This window comes from Dryas octopetala, chromosome 5 (assembly GCF_963921425.1).
Source record: "Dryas octopetala chromosome 5, drDryOcto1.1, whole genome shotgun sequence".
Classification (NCBI taxonomy): domain Eukaryota; kingdom Viridiplantae; phylum Streptophyta; class Magnoliopsida; order Rosales; family Rosaceae; genus Dryas; species Dryas octopetala.
The window spans coordinates 20,395,328-20,415,306 of NC_141370.1; the positions used below are offsets into that span (position 1 = coordinate 20,395,328).

The 19,979-nt window shown below is 37.1% G+C and overlaps 2 protein-coding genes and 1 pseudogene across 3 annotated transcripts; 2 read left to right on the forward strand and 1 right to left on the reverse strand.

Moving 5' to 3' along the window:
* Positions 1-1,891: 1,891 nt before the first annotated feature.
* On the reverse strand, positions 1,892-6,312 carry BASS2 (Sodium Bile acid symporter family). 2 transcript variants are annotated; one of them, XM_086244281.1, is made up of 13 exons: positions 5,937-6,312; positions 5,598-5,706; positions 5,114-5,225; positions 4,923-4,964; positions 4,726-4,839; positions 4,574-4,636; positions 4,115-4,242; positions 3,735-3,816; positions 3,159-3,210; positions 2,929-3,026; positions 2,615-2,773; positions 2,441-2,530; positions 1,892-2,328 (listed from the first exon to the last, which is right to left on the reverse strand). In XM_086244281.1, the coding sequence occupies exons 1-13, from the start codon at positions 6,043-6,045 to the stop codon at positions 2,251-2,253; spliced, it is 1,236 nt and encodes a 411-aa protein (XP_086100407.1). In that variant the 5' UTR covers positions 6,046-6,312; the 3' UTR covers positions 1,892-2,250. The 2 variants fall into 2 exon arrangements, with proteins under 2 accessions (XP_086100407.1, XP_086100406.1); XM_086244280.1 differs by having other exon boundaries at positions 5,114-5,246; positions 5,937-6,311.
* Positions 6,313-9,023: 2,711 nt separating this feature from the next.
* LOC147285532 (cell division control protein 48 homolog B pseudogene) lies at positions 9,024-9,497 on the forward strand (annotated as a pseudogene).
* A 6,453-nt stretch (positions 9,498-15,950) lies between these two features.
* LOC147285533 (Leucine-rich repeat protein kinase family protein) lies at positions 15,951-19,617 on the forward strand. The gene is made up of 2 exons (XM_086243966.1): positions 15,951-17,553; positions 18,379-19,617. The coding sequence occupies exons 1-2, from the start codon at positions 16,224-16,226 to the stop codon at positions 19,044-19,046; spliced, it is 1,998 nt and encodes a 665-aa protein (XP_086100092.1). The 5' UTR covers positions 15,951-16,223; the 3' UTR covers positions 19,047-19,617.
* The last annotated feature ends 362 nt before the right edge of the window (positions 19,618-19,979 follow it).

Below are 19,979 nucleotides of genomic sequence, written 5' to 3' on the forward strand. Positions count from 1 at the left end.
TTTCTTTTTTTTAATCATATTTTCTTTTGTAAGATTTTTATTTTTTCTTTTTTAGGTCAGATGAGATTTTTCTTTTCAAGTTACTAAAACTAGCCCCTTGGCACACATCACGTGAGTGTCGATTGACATTTTTATTTATTTTATTTCCAATGGTTTATAACTTTTTACAATTTTTTTTCACGTTTTAAGATGATGGGGTGTTTTTTTCTATTTTTTAAATTTTATTTTAATAATTGTATTTTACAATTATAATCTTATTTACTAAGTTATTTTTATGTGACTGTTTTGTTGAATAAAGAGTATATTGGACAATTTCATTCTTTTGTGAAGCACTGAAGCCTGTAACATCAAAGTATCAAACCATTTTTCTTGTTTTATAATAGTAAAGATTTGTTTAACACTTAATATTTTAGTACGCATTCTATGTGGGCGTGTCAATTGGCTTTTTTACTGCACATTGAGTCATCATAATTTTATTGCTTCCCAGTTCTCCACATTTTAAGATGATGGGGTATATTTTTTAAAATTTTTAAGTTTGTTTTAATGTTTATTTTACAATTATATTCATTTATTAATTATTTTTAAGTAACTGTTTTGTGTAATAAAGGGTATATTTGGTAATCTATATTTTGGTGAAGCATGTAATACCAAAGTTATCTTCTGACTTTATAATAACTAGCCTCATGGTACGTGGGGAGCACGTGTCAATTGGCATTTTTACTGTGTTTTTTTATTTTATTTTGTTCTCAGTTTTATAACTTTTTACAACTATCTCTATATTTTAAGATAGTGGGCTGTTTTTTTTTTTTACAGTTTATTTTAATGGTTGTATTTTACAACTATACCCTCATTTATTAGGTTTTTTTTTATGAGACTGTTTGTTTAATGAAAGGTAATTTAGGTCTTGGCCAAAAAAAAAAAAATGAAAGGTAATTTAGGCAATTCTATTGTTGGTGAAGCCTAACACCAAACATTTATTCTGACTTTATAATAGAAAAGATAATAATAATAGAGTAGTTTTTTTTCATACTAACCATTTGTAGTTGTTAGATAGTTCAATTAAAATGGCTGTAGAATTTGTCCAAATACAAAAAAAATCAAAACCCATTTGTTCATAATCATTTCATTTATAAACATATTTTATTTGCATTAATAAATTATTTGGAGTTCATAAATTATTGTGTTGAAACTTGAAAGTATTATTTATGTAGGGTTCATGTATTATTTGACCAAAAAAAAAAGGGTTCATGTACTAATTAATTAATCTAAAAGTCAATTTAAAGAATACAAAAAATCATGTTTAATATGGAAGACTCATGTGATCTCTCTTCTACAGCCGTATAAAAATGACTTGTAGACTTTTTCTCATAAAGGAAAAACTGAAAATTCAGAAGATTAAATGATCATTGATTGTTGTTCCAAAATTCTATTGAGAGTATTCTCTGTCTCTTTGAATTTGAGGAAATTTTGTAATTTGATATAAATAAATGACCCTTTTTTTTGGTCCTCCATGATAGTTGATGGTCCAAAAACTCCAAGCATATTCCATCGGTTTTTGTCAATCTTTTGTTTGATAAGGGTCTTTCGTCAATTTGTAATGTAGCACATCATTTTTTTTATTCGGATAAAGGAGAATTGTTGAGAGGAAAAGATTATTCTATAATTGGAGCATGAATTTTCTTGTTTGATTTTTCATTGAATAGTAATTCGCAAACAATGTCACATGACTCACATCACACATTTTTTAAAATGAATTATAAAATATTTGGCTTATCCAGAAAAAAAAAAAAAAAAAAAAAAAAAGGAAGAAGAAAGATTGCTTTTAGTGGCAGACTGGCAGTAGCCTGTACTTTGAACACAGGCTTTGCAGCTTGCTGCAAAGAGTTAAAACTTAAAAGAAAGTCAAAGACAGGTGGGTGAGGAAAATTCCAAGCTTTTTCTCTCCTCTTTTTTAATCCACACAATCCCTTCTGTATATTATATCATGACCTTTATTTGTTCATTTTGAAGTCAAGGCGATTCTATCATATGATTTAGTGTAAAGAAACTAAGAAATACACAGCAACCATACCTTGCCAAAAAACATACTACAAAATTTTTGGCATAACACTCAGTGTAGGGTGTAGGATAGAAGCACAAAATGCTTTACTCCCATGTCCCCATAACAAAAAAGAAGAAGGTTAACCACCTCCAACCACCAATTATTAGAGAACAGAAAGGGTACCCAGGAAAAAGGAGGCCAAGACTTTTTCATTCCTTGAAATCATCCTTGTCATCAACAGGAATTGGCCTGTTCCTCCAAAACACAGCCAGAGCACTCCCACCAAGCTGTTAGGGGAACAGTTAGTTACCACAGTAAATTAGATTGTACTTGGAAGAACTCCCATGTAAATTAACTCATGGATAGCCAAGAAAAAAAGAGATTTTAAGTGAGTCATACCGCCATGCAAACAACACTAACAGCAGAAGGGACAGCAACAAGGGGGTTTGTAAAATGCTTTTGAGCAAGTAAAAATCCAAGGGCTGAGCTCTGCAAATACAATACAAAAAGTTCATATGATTACCAAGACAAGAAGTTAGAGCCTAGAGTTGTAGTAACAGAGAAGATGTTTACCTGCATCCCACACTCTATGGATATGGTACGAGAAGTGGATTCACCAAATGATAATCTTGAAATCCAATATCCAATAGCAAATGCAGCAGCATGTAGAGCGGCGACCGGTAGTATCAGTTGTGCTCCTTGTGATTTCAAGACATCGGCGACTTGCCCAATCTTACAAATTATAAAAATTAAGTTACTTCATTACATGCAATGTAACTTCTATTAATGTACTGTAGTGGAACACAAAAGCTATCAATGTGAAATAGTCATTTCAACCAGGCCCAAAAAAAAAAATAGTCATTTCAACAAATATTTTGTGTACTTACAGGGCTTGCACAGAGTAGAGTGGTGAGAATTACTCCAATTAAAGGCGTCACTGATATTATTTTTGAAGTGAACTTGGGGAAGAACTCATTTGCCAGTACTGTCACATAAAGCAGGTAATAGAGTTTTGATTCAATCATGTATGCCCAGATGCATTAACCTTGGAAATAAACTATGATTTGTAGTAGTTCATTTTCAAATTCTGATCATAATCATGACACCTTTTAGTTACCTCCAATAATCGTTGGCACTAACACAACCTGGAAAGTGCTGATTGCAAGGCCCTGCAAAGATGGGTGGGGGGGGGGGGGGAATGTCACTATCATAAGTGGTTAATAGTAAATACAAGATATCAAAGTCAATACCTTTGTATATACAGTGCGGAGATAATCTTAAATCCCACAGTAAAGTAATAAAGAGAAGCTGGAAATAGACAGTTTTTATATCTTTTTTTGAGTTTTACCTGTAATATTTCTCAAATTAATCTGGGATGATTGTGAACGCAGTATATCATTTACTTATTATTTATTTGAACACTGTTTTCCATGCTTTATCATGCTGCAACTCCATCATCATGGAGAATATGAATCCCATAAAATGGGTAAGAAATAAGATGTGCATAATCAAATACAATGAACATTTGTTGTTAGAAACTTGGAATTGGAAATCACATGGTAGATACAATACAAGTACTGGTATCTCTGGCCAGCTGCACTACTTATCAAGGACATTGGTTGATTATAAGTTTTGCACAACAGAGGTTCATGCATTACTTATCAAGGGAATTGTCAATCGTGTTTAAACTTACTGCAGCATCAACTGGAACAAGCTGGCCAGCAAGAAGCTTGGTAAGAAGAGGTGTCATAATAATAGCTCCTATAGTTGAACACCTACAGAAAGTCCACAAAAAATCATTGCCTGAATATGTGACATTCAGATATAGACTTATAGTAAAGACTGTTAATTTTTGTTTGACTATTATATACTCCAGTAAAAATAAATACCACCCCTAAATATAATGTAATTTAAATTGGAATTGTTGTTTCAAGCAACAGTGCTCAAGGTGTGATTAAGTAAATTAAGTCTTAAACTATTGTTCTGACATTAATAGTGGTTTGCATTTTAAAAATGGCATACATTTGGGAAAGAAATCCTTAACTTTACATTAAAAAAAAAAATGTAACTTACGTTGTCATGAGAACAGAAAGTGCTACATTCCCTTTAGATATATAAGTTGCAACATTTGATGCCTGACCTCCAGGACAGCACGAGACCAAAATAAGACCAGTGGCAATAGGTGCAGAAAGCTTTAGAGACTGAAAATCAGAGAGAAAATTTTTAAATATATAAGTTTACTCAAAGTGACTATTGAATACCAAACACTAACAGGTTGTGTTCATCATTATACAATCCAAAAGACGTTCATATTAAAAGCCATTTGGAAGTCCTAAAAATTTATCCACTATCCCTGCCCTTTCATGAGCTTTTGTGCTGAAGTCTGAATTGAAAAAATATTTATATATAATAGCAAAACATGCTGTTTCTAAAACCTTGCTATCATAAATATTATAAAGGGAAAACTCTCATAAGAAAATAATACATTTCAAGAGTAACACAACAGCCAATAAAATTTTGATGAAGAAATACCAGGGCAATGACAAAGCCTAGTATGGGTTTGATTAAGTATTGAGCAAGAAATCCTACACCCACCTGCAACCAAAATTTAATAACCATTTAAAAATGGATAACTCTGTTTTTGTCAACGTCCAATGACTCAAAATAGAGTGGATGTTACTTACAGTCCAAGGATTACGCAAACATCGTCTAAAATCCTCAAAGGTCAATGTCAATCCCATAGAAAGCATGAGGAAACCAAGGCCAACCGTGAAAAGGTCCGTCTGCAACCAGGTTACCTGTAGAAACCTCAACATTAAGCTAGTTATATACTAGTTGATATGCCATACATCCAAGTAGCAGACAGAGAAAGAGATATTACAGCAGCTGGCTTGTAGATCCCAATAATGGTGCCCAATATGACCTGTCCATGGAAGTAGATTTAAAATTTGCAAGTGTCCCTTGAGAAAGCTTTGTTTAAAATAAACACAGAAATAAACCATTAAGGAGAACTGAAGATGAAAAACTTGACAACAGTTATTATACATTTTATTAAAGAAATGTAATACCTACCCACAAAGGAAATAGAGTTGTCAAAGTTTCAATTATTCTCTCGTACTGGCTCATCCCACTGGGAAGATCTCCAGATACATTAGTTGCAGACTTGCACAAAACTTGGGAGTTCCTACATATAGCAGTCAACAAGCTGATCATTATATGCATAAAGAAAGTAGAATTGGGTGTTCATTAACCAGGAAGTGAACTACAAATTATCTCATTAAATATAGAAATCCTAAAAATGCATGAAAAGGGCAACCATCTCTATGAATAATTGGCTTAAATGAGGACACAAGTTTAGAAGCACTAGTGGTTAATGCTAAGAAAAGGGGGTGGAAAGAGTGAAGTGTAACTATATGTAATTGATTTTGGATTTAACTACCTATACTGATAAGAAAGTGAAACTAAACATATTAATCTGGGACCAAAATCCCAAATCTCAACCATAGTTAGAAGAAAAGTAAAAGCGAAACCACGTTGTTTGGAGGGGGGAAAACACCTTGAAGTTTGAATTATTGAAGAAGGGGCAGCAACGATCGGACTCCATGGCTTGCTTCTGATTGCACAATTTCTTCCATTCTCAGGCAAAGAAAGTTCACCTCTTTGCTCTAAAAAACAATCAATTTTAGAAAAAAGGCATGCTTGAAACAGAGAAAAAGAAACAAATGTCACAATCCCCACAAAATGGGAACACTGAAATGAGTAAACATGAAGTCCCAAAGCACCAAATTTTACTAAAAAACAGCAAAAAGCTGAACCCAATTGCCAAAAAGCACAAGAAACACTACCCAGTACCCACAAAGCAAAAACACTGAAAACAATCATGAATCAAACATACCCAGATGGGTCTGAAGCCTCCTTGGAGATAAAGAAGAGCTTGGCCGATAGAAAGCGTTACATGAATTCAACTTGAAGTCTTTGAGAGCAAAACTAGACATGGACGACATTTGACTTGAACTATGCGGTTGAATCAAAAGGAGGGAATCAAAGGAGAAAATGGTTTGAATTTAAAACTTCAAAGGGCGGTCATGGGGTTTCTGGTGTGTTCAGTGAGGGGGTTTTCCACATGGAGCTTGTCTCCGAAATGCGAGGCTTGGGTTTGTGTTGTTGGCAGTCGTGGAAAACAATGAACCACACATATTTATGCCTCATCCAAATCCTTTTCACAATCAAAACTTGATAGGCCTGTTGCTGATTTTGTGATTTTAAGTCGAAAATTTATGGTTTACTTTTATCGTTTATGCAGACTTTGAGCCTAAGCTTTCACAAGCGGCACAGCGGCACAGCGGCACAACTTATCAGGTGTGGAAGTGTGTAACTGTGTAACTGTCTAACAGAAAATGACTTCGTCTTTCAGTGTCTTTTCTTTGAATAAAAAAAAAACGAAAAACACTTATCAACAGCTTTATGGCTTTTTACAAAGGGAATTCAATTTACTAATAAAATAAAAAAATAATTAATTGAAATACACTTATAATTGTATTGTTTTTTTCCAAAACATAAAACAGTGACTGAAATTCATTACAAAAATACTGAGTCATAAAAAAATAAAATAAAATAGGTCTTGCAAATTGCAAAGTGGGCCTAGAGCGACCAATCATCTATCCTTGGGAGTTGGGAACTTGGGACATAGTAAAGTTAAGACCCAATCCAAAACTTGCTCAATTTTTCACTAATGATCCAAACAGGTAAGTGGGCCTTTTGGTAATCCACCAAAGATCTTCTAGTGACTGGGCCTCTGACATTTCAGAGTAACCCATATCTGTGAATCTCTTATAGAATAAATTATTCTGTGTAACCGATACCCCGTTACGTCGTATAACCAATCCAACGCCGTCATAATATGAGTTGAATACCTTTATACGTTGAATTAGTTATATCATATAACGGTGCATCGAATACACCTAATAATTTTTTCTTATAGAGACAATTCTCTTGTACACTACTCGTTTTTCTTCTCCTACCATCCAAAACGACATATAAGTACAAAACTAACACAAAAATTCAGTAAAAGATCCTATGTCTAATTATTAATTACTGTGAAAAGGGTCTCTTTCCTTTTTTGTTCGAAAATTTTAAATTTTGAAGACTTACAAATTGTTGTTTGCATATATGGATAAATACTTCTCAGTGAGTTTGCATATCTTTGTCTTGTTTAATCTGCTGTCTCTTTCACATTTTTTTTCGGTACTGCATAAAATCTTATTCCTTTCATTCATGGCTTTGTTCTGTTGATCATTACAAGCTGTGGAGTAGTGACATCTGATTTGGACCGTCAAAGTAAAACATAATTAATGACCTCTAATATTGTTTTACAGTACTTTGCATAAGAATGTGACTAATTTGCTGCTCTGTTTTTGCTCCTCGAAACAAAATGGTCTTAAATTCTGATGGGTGACTAAATTACATGGGTAAGTATGCATAATTTCCATAGCCATAGGTGGTTCATTTTCTATGATTTGACCTTACCTTCCACATTAATTGTATGCTAATTAAGACCAAAGAGTGGTGAACCACACACAACTACACAAGACACCCCAACTACCGAATCTCTCTCTCTCTCATCATGTCTATAATAATACGTTAATATTGTTGAAGCTCAACATTCTTCCTAATTTGCTCCAAGACACCCCAACCACCTAATCTCTCAATTAATAATGGTGCATCAGGTATAATAATTGATCATTATAATGCATACAATATTCCAAATTTTCAAGTGTGACATTGATATATATGTACTATATATGGTCCACATACTCTTCTTTGATTTTATTTTAAGGAAAAATAGTATATGAATCATCACAAAAGAAAAAACAAAAGGTTAGAGCCAAGAACTGGAATGGCATGCGTGGTCTATTTCATGCAAGACATTAAATTGAACTTAATTGGACAGGTTGCTTCACCTCCAGACTACATCCAGAGGATTCAATTTTAATTAACAGGCAGTTGGAGTTGAAACCAAGAACAAATTCACATGAAGAGTTATGGACCATGCAACATCATCACGATGATCATATTCATGGCTCCATCTACTAATCTCGATCGACTTAATTGGTTCTTCACCAACAGGGTGAAACTAAAAGCACATGATCTGTATATTTAACAATTAATTAATGAAGTCGATCAGACATAGTGATATTCAAGCTCAAGCAAACTCCAACACAAACTCATGACATATATAATTTTATAAGTAAATGATTATAAAGCCCAAAATTGGGCTTTCACTACTTTTAAAACCCAGGTCTTTTTTTGGTATTTGAAAGAAGCCCAATTTATACCAACCCGGTCCTCACTTCCGTCTCCGTCATTCTCTCTCCGTCTCCTTCTTTTCTCTCCGTTTATCTCCATCTCGATCCCTCTCTTTCTCTGTCTGCAAGCTTTGCCGCTGCTCCCTTCTCCGGCGACTCACCATTGTTGCCGTCTTTGATCGGACAATCGTTGCCCCTGCTTGGATCGATCTCGGTGCCTTTCTTCGGCAAACCACCACGAAGATGATCCTCCCTTCGCTTTGAGAAAGAGGTAGCAGAAGCCGCAGCTCCAGATCGACCTCCTTCCTCACTCCCCACCTCACAAGTATGTCTCTCTCTTCCTATCTCTATATATCTTTTCTCTCTCAGCTTAGCTTGGAAACATGGCCTACGCTACCACTGAATTGGGGACTGAATTGGGGTTTCTGATTTTGGGACTCCAATTTCAGATTTTGGCACTCCAATTTCAGATTTTGGGGTTTCTCTCTCCACTGATTGGTTTGTATGCTAAGCAATGAAAGTAATGGATTATTAAATGATGTTGAGGAATTGATTCATAATTTCGTTTCTTGTTTTTCTTCCAATGAAATTAATTTTTCATTCTTGTTGAGATATGGGTGTTAGATATAATTATAACTTTGCTAGTGATTGTTCAGCTCTACACAAGAAAGGTTCCTATGGATCCCAATGTTGACCTGCAAGCCATAGCTACATCTTGCAATGGATTTGTTGGGGCTGACCTGGAAGCTTTATGTCGTGAGGCTGCCTTGTCTGCAATGAAAAGGTATTCAGATGCCAATAAAGATGGTGCGTTTAGCTTATCAATAGGAGACTGGAAGCATGCAAGGTCTGTGGTTAGCCCAAGTATAACAAGAGGTGTCACTGTGGAAATCCCCAAGGTGACTTGGGAAGATATAGGAGGATTAAAAGACTTGAAGGTGTGTAAATTTTTGTATTCATTCAGGTTTGGAGTCTGATGGTACTAATTATACCTTTCTCATTTACAGAAAAAGCTACAGCAAGCTGTTGAGTGGCCTATTAAATATTCTACTGTGTTTTCAAGGCTGGGAATATCACCCATGCGGGGAATTCTCCTCTATGGTCCTCCAGGATGCTCAAAAACCACCCTTGTTTTCTCTATGGATTATTAAATGATGTTGAGGAATTGATTCATAATTTCGTTTCTTGTTTTTCTTCCAATGAAATTAATTTTGGTTTTTAACATATGTATAATATTGTAATAGATGGGAAGGTCATGGAGTTTATGACAGGTCCAAAGGGAACAGAAGAACTGGTGACTAATATATCGATTTTGTTATTAATTAGTGTACGTAATTGTTGTATATATATAACTATATATATATATACACGGGTGGTGCAGGATATTGGTTTGTGTAACTACTTGTATATTAGTGTTTCATTATCATTATTGAGTAATTCATTGTTTGTGTTTCAATAGCATGGGAGGTTTGTTTCTCTTGACTTTTTCTTGACTAGAATTTTGGGGTCATGCCTATATTTGTTTAGGTGGCAATTCAAGTAGGAATCAAAGATGTACTACTGGAAATTTTATATATTGTTCAAATCATTTATAGTTATGTCGTGCATCTTAGTTATGTTAGTAGAATATGTCATATTCATTTTATAGCCAATATGTAAGTGGAGTTGCGATTGTTACTGCTTGTCAGTAGCAATATGTGAGTAAGTTATACAGTAATGTGATTGTTATTTAAAATGTTATTTTATAGCCAATTAGTAAGTGGAGTTACGATTGTTACTATTTGTCAGTAGCAATATGTAAGTGGGGTTACGATTGACTTTTCCTTAAAAATGTTTGTTGATGCTTAGTTGTTGCGTTAAAAAGTGGTGTTTGTAGACATAATTTTGAGTGGATGAATTGCAGGTAACATTGGACAATATCTGATTATTACTTCCAGGCAGTAGCAATAGGTGATTGTTAGCAATACCTGATTGCCACTGGCAGGTAGTAGCAATTCCTAATTGTCATTGCCAGACAATAGCAATAGGTGATTGTTATTGTCAGACAGTAGCAATATGTGATTGTTATTAGCAGTAGGTGAATATTACTGTCAGGCAGTGACAATATGTGATTATTACTGTCAGACAGTAGCAATAGATGATTGTTACTATTCGATAGTAACAATTATATTTATTATTAAAACACAAAAGATTACTGTGTGACAGTAGCAATCAAGTGATTGTTACTGTGTGACAGTAGCAATCAGGTGATTGTTACTCTCTGAATTTTGTAATTTTCTATGGTTTGAATTTTGGTGATTGTTATTGTATGACGATAACAAGATATATTAGTTATCTTCAACAGGTGATTGTTACTGTAAGACAGTATCAATAGGTGATTGTTACTACCAAATAATAACAATTTCTGATTGTTACTGCCAGACAGTAGCAATAAGTGATTGTTATTATCAAACAATGATAATACTTGATTGCCACTGCCCGGCACTAGCAATAGATGATTGTTACTATTCGATAGTAACAATTATATTTACTATTAAAACGTAAAAGATTATGGATGCCTCATCTTGATTTTTTGTATTTTATATTGGTTATTATTTAAGATGTTTTATGACATGAAAATACATAAATTATTATTTGATTTTTTTGGGTAGTTTATGTACCAATTGGTACTGAAATGAAAAAAAAAAAAAAAAAAAAAAAGAGGGGGAAAAATGGCATTTTAAAAACACTGTAGCGCGCTACAGTAACGGCGTCACTGTAGCGCTGTTACTGTAGCACCGGTTTTTTAAAAAGTGGGCCGCTACAGTATTTTACTGTAGCGCTTGGGCCGGATGAATAGTGAATTTTAAAAAATGGACTTAAAAAAAAAAACCCTAATTTTATTAAACACTTAATTAATCCAATTAATGTGGGATTAAGTGCTGGATGCAAACACTCAAAATTACACAATTGGGTTTGGTGAGCTTTTTATATGCACAACCTATATAATATATATATATGGTACACAGTCTATCTTATATATATACATATATATATATATATGGTACCCAAGTTTGATCCCCCTTTCTTCAAATAAAAAAAAAATATATATATATATATAATTTAATCATTGAGTCCAAAGGGTCTAAGAATTATAGGATCGACAATAAAGAAAGAAAGATAAAAAGACAATGCCTTTTTTCTGTGTGCAAAGACTAAGAATAAGAGTGACACATATATGGTCACATGTCTTGGCCATATGGTTGGTAATAGACGATCGTCATCTAACCTGTCTGTGACTGACTGCTACCACTTGATTTAATCATCAATTTTGTATGTGATCCATGGCTGAGTGGGGACCGATTCCAGGGCAAAAGGAAGGATCGTCTTTGTGCCTGTAAAGCTTTCTCTTTCAAGGCCTCTGAAAAATCTTTAATTTAGGATTTTTTTTATTTTTATTTTTTTTCATGTAAAGAATTAGTATGGCTAAGAAATTAGCAGCAGTGCTATTATATGCTTTACAAAAAAGTAAAGTAGTATAGAAAAGAAAAAGGAGAAAATAGAACATATGTGGGGACAGCTGTGGGGAACCGTATGATTTGTGCCTGTGCCATATGGGGGTTAATGGCTGCAACATTATGAGAATCAAACGGTGCCGCTTATCATTTGCTGGACTGGACTTGGTCCTCATATTATGATTTCTATGCTATCTTTTGTTTTAATTGGGTCAGAAATATGATTTATGCTATCTGCTGGGCCTATATGGATGCATATATTCGTTGGTTTAATCTTTTAATTATCATATTCAGATCAGATTGAAAAAGATAAATATTCCAAATTAACCCATTTCTAAGTCAATGGCATATACATTTTCAGGGAAAAAGAAAATAAGAAGAGCCCTTACGATTCTAGTGACAGGGACATAAATCTGTCTTTATGGGAGCTGGGAAAAATTTAACAGGAAAAAAGTATTTCATTTCCGGCAAATTGACCCCCTAAGCCATATTGTAGATTTGTGATAGGTGCATAATAACAAAAGTACAAAAGTTCTAAATATATAATGGACTTACGATTCTAGTGATAAAACACTTATTTATAATTATGGTCATAATTTGACTCTAGTATTTTTTTAAATTATGGTGATTCTAAATTCAAATAATTATAGATATCGATTTGGGAATGTCCCTAACACAAACTTGAGGAATATCTGTTTGCTATGTGGGGAGTGAATTTGATGTCTTTATTATGAGGTCAATTTACAGTTAATTGATTGCTTGACAAAGTAGGGTATTACAGAGCTAGGAACTTGCACATGGACCCATTTGTATGGATTTTGGACTCTTGGAATTGTGTCTTATGCACTAGCACTTGGTCAAAAAAGCAGCTTCTTGCTTCCCATATATCTCTTTCAAGACTTGTTGCATCACTGCTTACACCTTTGGCCAAATTATGGGTTACATGGAAGCCTTCTTTGTCACGATGTGTTTGATTTTACACGGTGCTATATATTAATGTCCAGTAATGTTATAGCATGAAAGTGAATAGTTTATATATACTTCACAGTCTTCACTTTACAACTGAAAATTAATAACTCTTTTTAATGACCTTTTCTTGTGTAGATCGAGGGTCCAATGAAAATGAGAAAGCTGTTTTATAAGTATATAACTTCATCTATCCACCATCCCACACAACCAAAAGGTATTATTAGAATTACCTACCCCTTTCATCTGTTTTGAAGGCATATTAATTACTACTGATTAGGTATATAAAAGTGAATTTTGTTGCCCTTACAATATTCAGTTAAAGACTTAAAGCTTTTATTTTGCTTGGAAATTAATTAATTAAGCACTTTTTGGTATTTTGTTGTGATACAAAAGGCATAGAGTGCCTACTCGAGTTGGTGAGAATTACAGTTGAGATTGAATTATTTACTTGAAACTTGAAAGCATATTATCAAAACATGAAAGATGGGAAAAAAAAATTGTTATTTGAAGCATGCCACTCGATTGCCATACCAAACATACGTGAAATGGCAAATACTATTCATACAGATGTAAAACAAAGGAAGAATCAAATCATGCAAAATCTTAGCTACTCAAACAATTATTTATAATAAACGATACAATAGGAAATTATAAAAGGTACCAAATATGTAGGAAAAGAAAGAATAGGTACGAAATGAGCAAATTAATATCACATAGTTTGTAAATTAAATCAGTCGATATAATTCAAGTTCATATCATATTATTCTCATTCAATTGTTTATTAAAAAAATAATAATGTTACACTTACCACATTTTTATACCATAATTTCATACCATCTTACATGACATTTATACATTGGATACTAAAAATTAAAAAATAAAACCTAAAAAATAAAAAGGAAATACCCTTCCAATAAAGTAATGACACATCAGGTAGGATACAAATGTGGGAAAAAAATGTGGGACAATTAACATTATTGTTAAAAAAAACAAGTCAAATCCAAACAAAATAATAAACTTGTTAAAAATACAAACTACACTTAAACTTTGATACAAATAATTTGTTGTTGGACTTCTTTGTTCAAGATTGTTTCAACTTAATTGTTCGAGTTTCTTGTTATTTAATTATATATTTTTATTTTCCTCATTGTTTATCATAAAACCAAATTGGGCTAAACTTTATGGAAAGAAATGCTTAAGCCAACTTGAGTTTGGTTGAAACTCTAACATAACTTGAAATCAACAAATTTAGGTTAAACCAATTATAAACACGTAGATATATATAGTTTGACTCGATTTATTTTGACCCCCATGTTGATGTAAGGACTCACATCTACACAAGTAGATAATATAGTCATAGCAAAGTATGTGACAATTAGAGAGGTTTTTTTGTTTTTGGCCAAGACTATTAGAGAGGTTAAACCTATAAATATGCAGATAAGTTATGCGTAACCTTTTTATTTTGGGAAATTGATCGAAATTTGAAAGGAGACGATCAGACGACTAGTCTATGCATATGATATTTCTCACAATTGACAAGATGTGACACTGAAGACTGAACATAAAATTAGGAAATTTTAACCGTCCGATGAAGAGGGCCGACCATCCTATACCAGTATGAGATAAGATGTAGATCCAGCATAGTAGCTTTGCCTCACATGCAAGCCGTACGCAATTATAGCTCGTTTCCACAATTACCAACCTACGACCGTTTTCCCTTCACAAAAATGCTCCAATGGATAATACAAACCCCCAAAATCGCGCGTGCAAGCCACTTCCTCCTTGTTAATGAGCCAACTGTACAGAAACACTCCCACAACTTTTTTAACGCTTTAAAAATAAAAAATTAAAATTCACATGAAAATTTTTGCCATTATAAAGTTTTTTTATGAGTGCTGCTATTTGCACATCCTTAAATTTCTTTTTGCACACCCTTTCCTCACTTTTTCTCACTTCACAACCCCACACTCCTCCCACAATTAACATTTCTCATATACACACCCCTCCCAATTACCAAAATATCCCAACTTATACACACCCCTCCCAAAACCCAGACAACACACACCCCACCCCGACACCTCCCTCAGCCACCCCCACCACCGGCAAGGTCGTCGGCGGGGTTGCCGGCGGCTCAACCCTTCCCTTCTCTTCTCTTCTCTCTCTCCCCCTCTCCTTTCCTTTTTCTCCTTCCATTTCTCTTCTTCCCTCTGCCATCGCCCTCCCCTCCTCCTGCCACACCCCCACAGCCCACCCCCACAGACCACAAACTTCCATACACAACCCACCCCCTCCCTCGCTCCTCCCCCCACCCAACTTGCACACATGCATGCAGAGCCGCCAAGACCACGCCGACTACCTAACCTACCCAGCTCGCCGGAGAAGAAAACCAAAAAAAAAAAAAAAAATTGGAGCGGGTTTGATGGACCAGTGCCGAACCCGGTGGTTTCGTTCGGTAGGTACCCACCGAACAATCCTATTCTATTCGGCGAGTACCTGTCGAACGAAACCATCGGGTTCGACACTGGTCCGCCGTAGCAGAGTGAGAGGAGAGAGAGAGAGAGAGAGAGAGAGAGAGAGAGAGAGAGAGAGAGGAGGGTGAAGGGTGGGGGGTGGGCTTTGACGATGAAGAAGAAAAAAAAAATGGAGATGGGAAGATGGGGTGTGTACGGAGGAGGGGGGGAGATGGGGATGGGGGTGTGTGGGTGAGGGGAGGGCCAAATGGTCTTTTCCCTTGAGTTTTTTTTTTTTTTTTGAAATGGTGTGCAAAAAGAAATTTAAGGATGTGTAAATAGCAGCCCTCTTTTTTATTTGTGGTCAGTCACATTACCTTTACTAAGTCTAGTATTCAGAGTTTTATAAGTAAAAAATAATTTTTAATTAATTAAAAGTCTACATTCTTTTTTTTCACGCAGGCCAAGCCAAGGCAGCCAAAGGCCAGTCGCCACGTTGGCACTCGTCGAGTGGAGCTAAATCCACGCGCCCTGGGTGTAGACAAAATAAAAATAAAAATACGTTTTTTTTTTTTTTTCTAAGAAAAAAATAAATATACGTTGTTTTTGTAATTCACTTAATTAGTAATAAAACGTTTCCACTCGCTAGTCGCTGCTGCCAGCATAGCAATAGCAATAGAGGCATGACTGCTGCTGTTTTCTCTCAGCTTTATTTGCACCTTTTTTGTCCTCGTGATACCTACAGCCTTTGTTTCTTACAAATTACAAAGCCTCTCTCTCTCTCTCTCTCTCTCTCTCTCAGACACAGACACAGTACTGTCCTCTCTCTGTGTGATGGGTTTTCGCCGGAAAACCAGTGATTGTGTTGTCCAAAACCGCCATCACAAACCCCCTTTGAAACCCATTTCCGTTTAGAACAACCCCATTGCTATTTCGTTTTGTTTTTAGAGGTTAATCAGAAAAAATGGCATTGGCAGAGAGTGAAATCAGTGTAAGCAGCTTTAGGTGCGTGGTTGGTGTATTATTTGCTACGTTTCTGGTATTGAGTTGTGGTGGGCGAGTCAACTCGGAGCCGACCCAAGACAAGCAAGCCCTCCTTGCGTTCCTGTCCCAGACCCCACACGCCAACCGCGTGCAGTGGAACTCCTCCGATTCGGCCTGCAATTGGTTCGGCGTCAAGTGCGACGACAACCGGTCCTACGTGTCCGCTCTTCACCTTCCCGGAGTCGGCCTTGTGGGCCCGATTCCACCCAACACACTCGGCCGGCTGACTCAGCTCCGAGTTCTGAGTCTCCGCTCCAACCGCCTCTCCGGTTCAGTCCCCTCCGATTTCACCAACTTAACTCTGCTCCGCAGCCTCTATCTCCAAGACAACAATTTCACCGGACCATTTCCACCCGGTTTGACCCGGTTGGTCCGCTTGAACCGGCTCGATCTCAGCGCCAACTACTTCACCGGTTCAATCCCATTCGGCGTCAACAACCTGACCCACTTGACCGGACTCTTCCTAGAGAAAAATGGGTTTTCAGGTACTCTACCCAGCATCTCAGCCGCAGATTTAGTCGACTTCAACGTCTCGAACAACAAGCTCAACGGCTCGATCCCCGCGAGCCTATCCAAGTTCCCCGACTCCGCATTCGCCGGAAATTTAGATCTCTGCGGCGGCCCATTGCCGCCGTGCAACCCGTTTTTCCCAGGACCCGCTCCATCACCCGATGTTATCCCACCCGAAATTCCAGGCCACAAAAAGTCCAAGAAGCTCTCCACGGCCGCCATTGTCGCTATCGCCGTGGGGTCCGCCTTAGCTCTCTTTCTTCTCCTTCTCATACTCCTGCTCTGCCTCCGAAGGCGGCGACGCCAACAGCCAGCGAAGCCGCCGAAACCGCCGGTATCGGTAGCACGGTCCGTTGCGGCGGCGGAGGCCGGAACGTCGTCGTCTAAGGACGACATCACGGGGGGGTCGACGGAGGCGGAGAGGAACAAGCTGGTGTTTTTTCAAGGTGGGGTCTACAGCTTCGACTTGGAGGACTTGCTCAGGGCGTCGGCGGAGGTATTGGGGAAGGGAAGCGTGGGGACGTCGTACAAGGCAGTGCTGGAGGAAGGTACGACGGTGGTGGTGAAGAGGTTGAAGGACGTGGTGGTCACCAAGAGAGAGTTCGAGATGCAGCTGGAGATTCTGGGCAAGATTAAGCATGACAATGTGGTTCCGTTGAGAGCTTTTTACTTCTCCAAGGATGAGAAATTGCTTGTCTACGATTACATGCCTGCTGGTAGCTTGTCTGCTCTTCTCCACGGTATGATTTTTACGTATTTTTCACTCAATTTTGATTATTTCCCCTGTTTTTTTTTTTTTTTTGTCATTTTAAACATTTTGGGTCAGTGAATGAATCAATGGTCAATTTAATTAATTTTGGTTAATTTTTTATTGATTTAATCTGAAAGAATGAATGTAGTGTTTACAGGGTATGTTTCATATATTAGCATCTGGGCATGTCGTTGTGGTCTGATTAATGCTTCTGGGATAACATCTGCATTGTTTTTTCTTCATATAGTGGAGCCGTGGAGGTTGAGCTGTTCCAGTCTTGAAAATTATGGTTTTATTAATAGAAATTTAGTACTTATAAATGCGCACTGGTCTTCGAGGAATATTGGGTTTTACACCCCTGTATAATAAGAAATTAATTAAAAGCCTGACTGATCATGGCGCTAATTATGAACACAGGGGTTTCCTTTTCCATTTTTAAATGAGCGCAGAGTGCGCCTAGTACTGTATTATTGCTGCTTCTGTGCAAACATTCTTAGTGTGCAAGCTACGCATTGGATGATGTCTTTGATTTTTATTTAAACAAAAAAAAATATGAATTCCTGTCATAAAAGGAAAAAAGAAAAAAGAAATGCAAGAGGCAGTCGTCATGATTCATCATGGTGGTCACCGACATGATTTTTCTTTGTTTTTTATTTTCTGGGTAGTAAAACTTTTTCTTTTTTTAGAAGCCCCAAAAATAGAGGAAAAATAAAATAATTAAAACCAAAGAGCATAAACATGGAGTGCAGTAACATGATGATGATGAATGATTTTGTGAACTTGGGTTGTGATATGGTTTGAATGCGTTTTGCAGGGAGTAGAGGGTCAGGGCGCACGCCATTAGACTGGGACAACCGCATGAGAATAGCGCTCAGTGCCGCAAGAGGCCTATCGCACCTCCACGTGTCCGGCAAAGTAGTCCACGGCAACATCAAGTCCTCCAACATCCTGCTCCGACCCGACCACGACGCCTGCGTTTCGGACTTTGGCCTCAACCCACTCTTCGGGACCTCGACCCCGCCCAACCGGGTGGCGGGTTACCGCGCACCCGAGGTGGTGGAGACCCGAAAGGTCACGTTCAAGTCGGATGTGTACAGTTTTGGTGTGTTGCTGTTGGAGCTATTAACTGGGAAAGCGCCTAATCAGGCATCGTTGGGTGAGGAGGGCATCGACCTGCCCCGGTGGGTCCAGTCCGTGGTCCGCGAGGAGTGGACCGCGGAGGTGTTCGACGTGGAGCTCATGAGGTACCATAACATTGAGGAGGAGATGGTGCAGCTGTTGCAGATTGCTATGGCTTGCGTGTCCACTGTGCCGGACCAGAGACCCGCAATGCAGGAGGTGGTCCGTATGATTGAGGATATGAACCGGGCCGAGACGGATGATGGGTTACGACAGTCGTCGGATGATCCTTCCAAAGGATCGGACGGTCATACGCCTCCCCAAGAGTCCAGGACCCCACCCAGTGTCACACCCACACCTTAATTAGTTACAAAATTATTCTGAAAGAAGAAAGAAAAGTGAAAGGATTGGAAATGGGAGGACAAGGCACAAAGGCAATGTTGTGATTGTGGTCCTGGGGGGTCCCCAAAAATGTGCACAGTGCGTAAGTAGGAGGACTAAAGTGCGCAGTTAATTGTGGCGGGTCTGGGTCTGGTTGCTCCAATATCTGTTTTTTACTTTAGCTTTAAATTTTTTTCCCTTTTTTTCTTTTCTGTTTTGGGTTTTTTTAATTTTGATTTTCCAATGATTTTTACAGCTGGGAAGGGTGGTTTGAATTGTTTATGAGGTCGCGGAGAGTGGGGGGTGGGGAGTTCCATGAGCTGATTGGAATTGACCATTCGATGGACTTGGTTTCTTTTTATTTTATTTAATTCTTTCTTTATAATTGTTATTATTCACAATCTGTCTCTTTACATATGGGTTTTTCTTGTTTTTACTTGTTTTTTTATTTATTAGCTCTTTATAATTTTATTGCAATCCAGCTCCAGCCAATTGGATGTTGAAAAATTCTTCTAAAAAAACTTAAAACCTCTCTACTACTTGTTCTTCTTGGTCCAATCTTGGGCAGCACTCAAAATGGAAGAGAGAGAAATTTGTATATGTTGTGTAGAGATGGTTGTAGGTTGTACACCATACCATAGCAGAAAGGGGTCCACAAAGTACAAAGGAGAGAACTAAATGATTGAAGATCAACACCGTCGAGTCCGGAATCAGGTGGTTGTTGTCTCCGTGTCTGAGGAATGTGGGGATAAGTTTGGGTGAGGGATCGAGTAAAAAGAAATGACTCGGGGTGACACGTGTGTGTTGTATTTGTCCGTAGGGTGGGGGGGTGGGAAACAGCCTGGCCGGCTTTTATCCAGGGATGATATCAGCCGTTGATCAACGCGGGTGAGACACCCAACACCCCTTTTTTTT

Excerpts from the sequence above, each read along its gene's own strand:
- BASS2 (XM_086244280.1), bottom strand. The coding sequence starts at position 6,045 with ATGTCGTCCATGTCTAGTTTTGCTCTCAAAGACTTCAAGTTGAATTCA. Across the intron at positions 5,247-5,597 it reads TCAATAATTCAAACTTCAAG|CTTGTTGACTGCTATATGTA; the intron begins GTGTTTTCCCCC and ends TATAATGATCAG. Across the intron at positions 4,840-4,922 it reads GGATCTACAAGCCAGCTGCT|GTAACCTGGTTGCAGACGGA; the intron begins GTAATATCTCTT and ends AGGTTTCTACAG.
- LOC147285533 (XM_086243966.1), top strand. The coding sequence starts at position 16,224 with ATGGCATTGGCAGAGAGTGAAATCAGTGTAAGCAGCTTTAGGTGCGTG. Across the intron at positions 17,554-18,378 it reads CTTGTCTGCTCTTCTCCACG|GGAGTAGAGGGTCAGGGCGC; the intron begins GTATGATTTTTA and ends TGCGTTTTGCAG.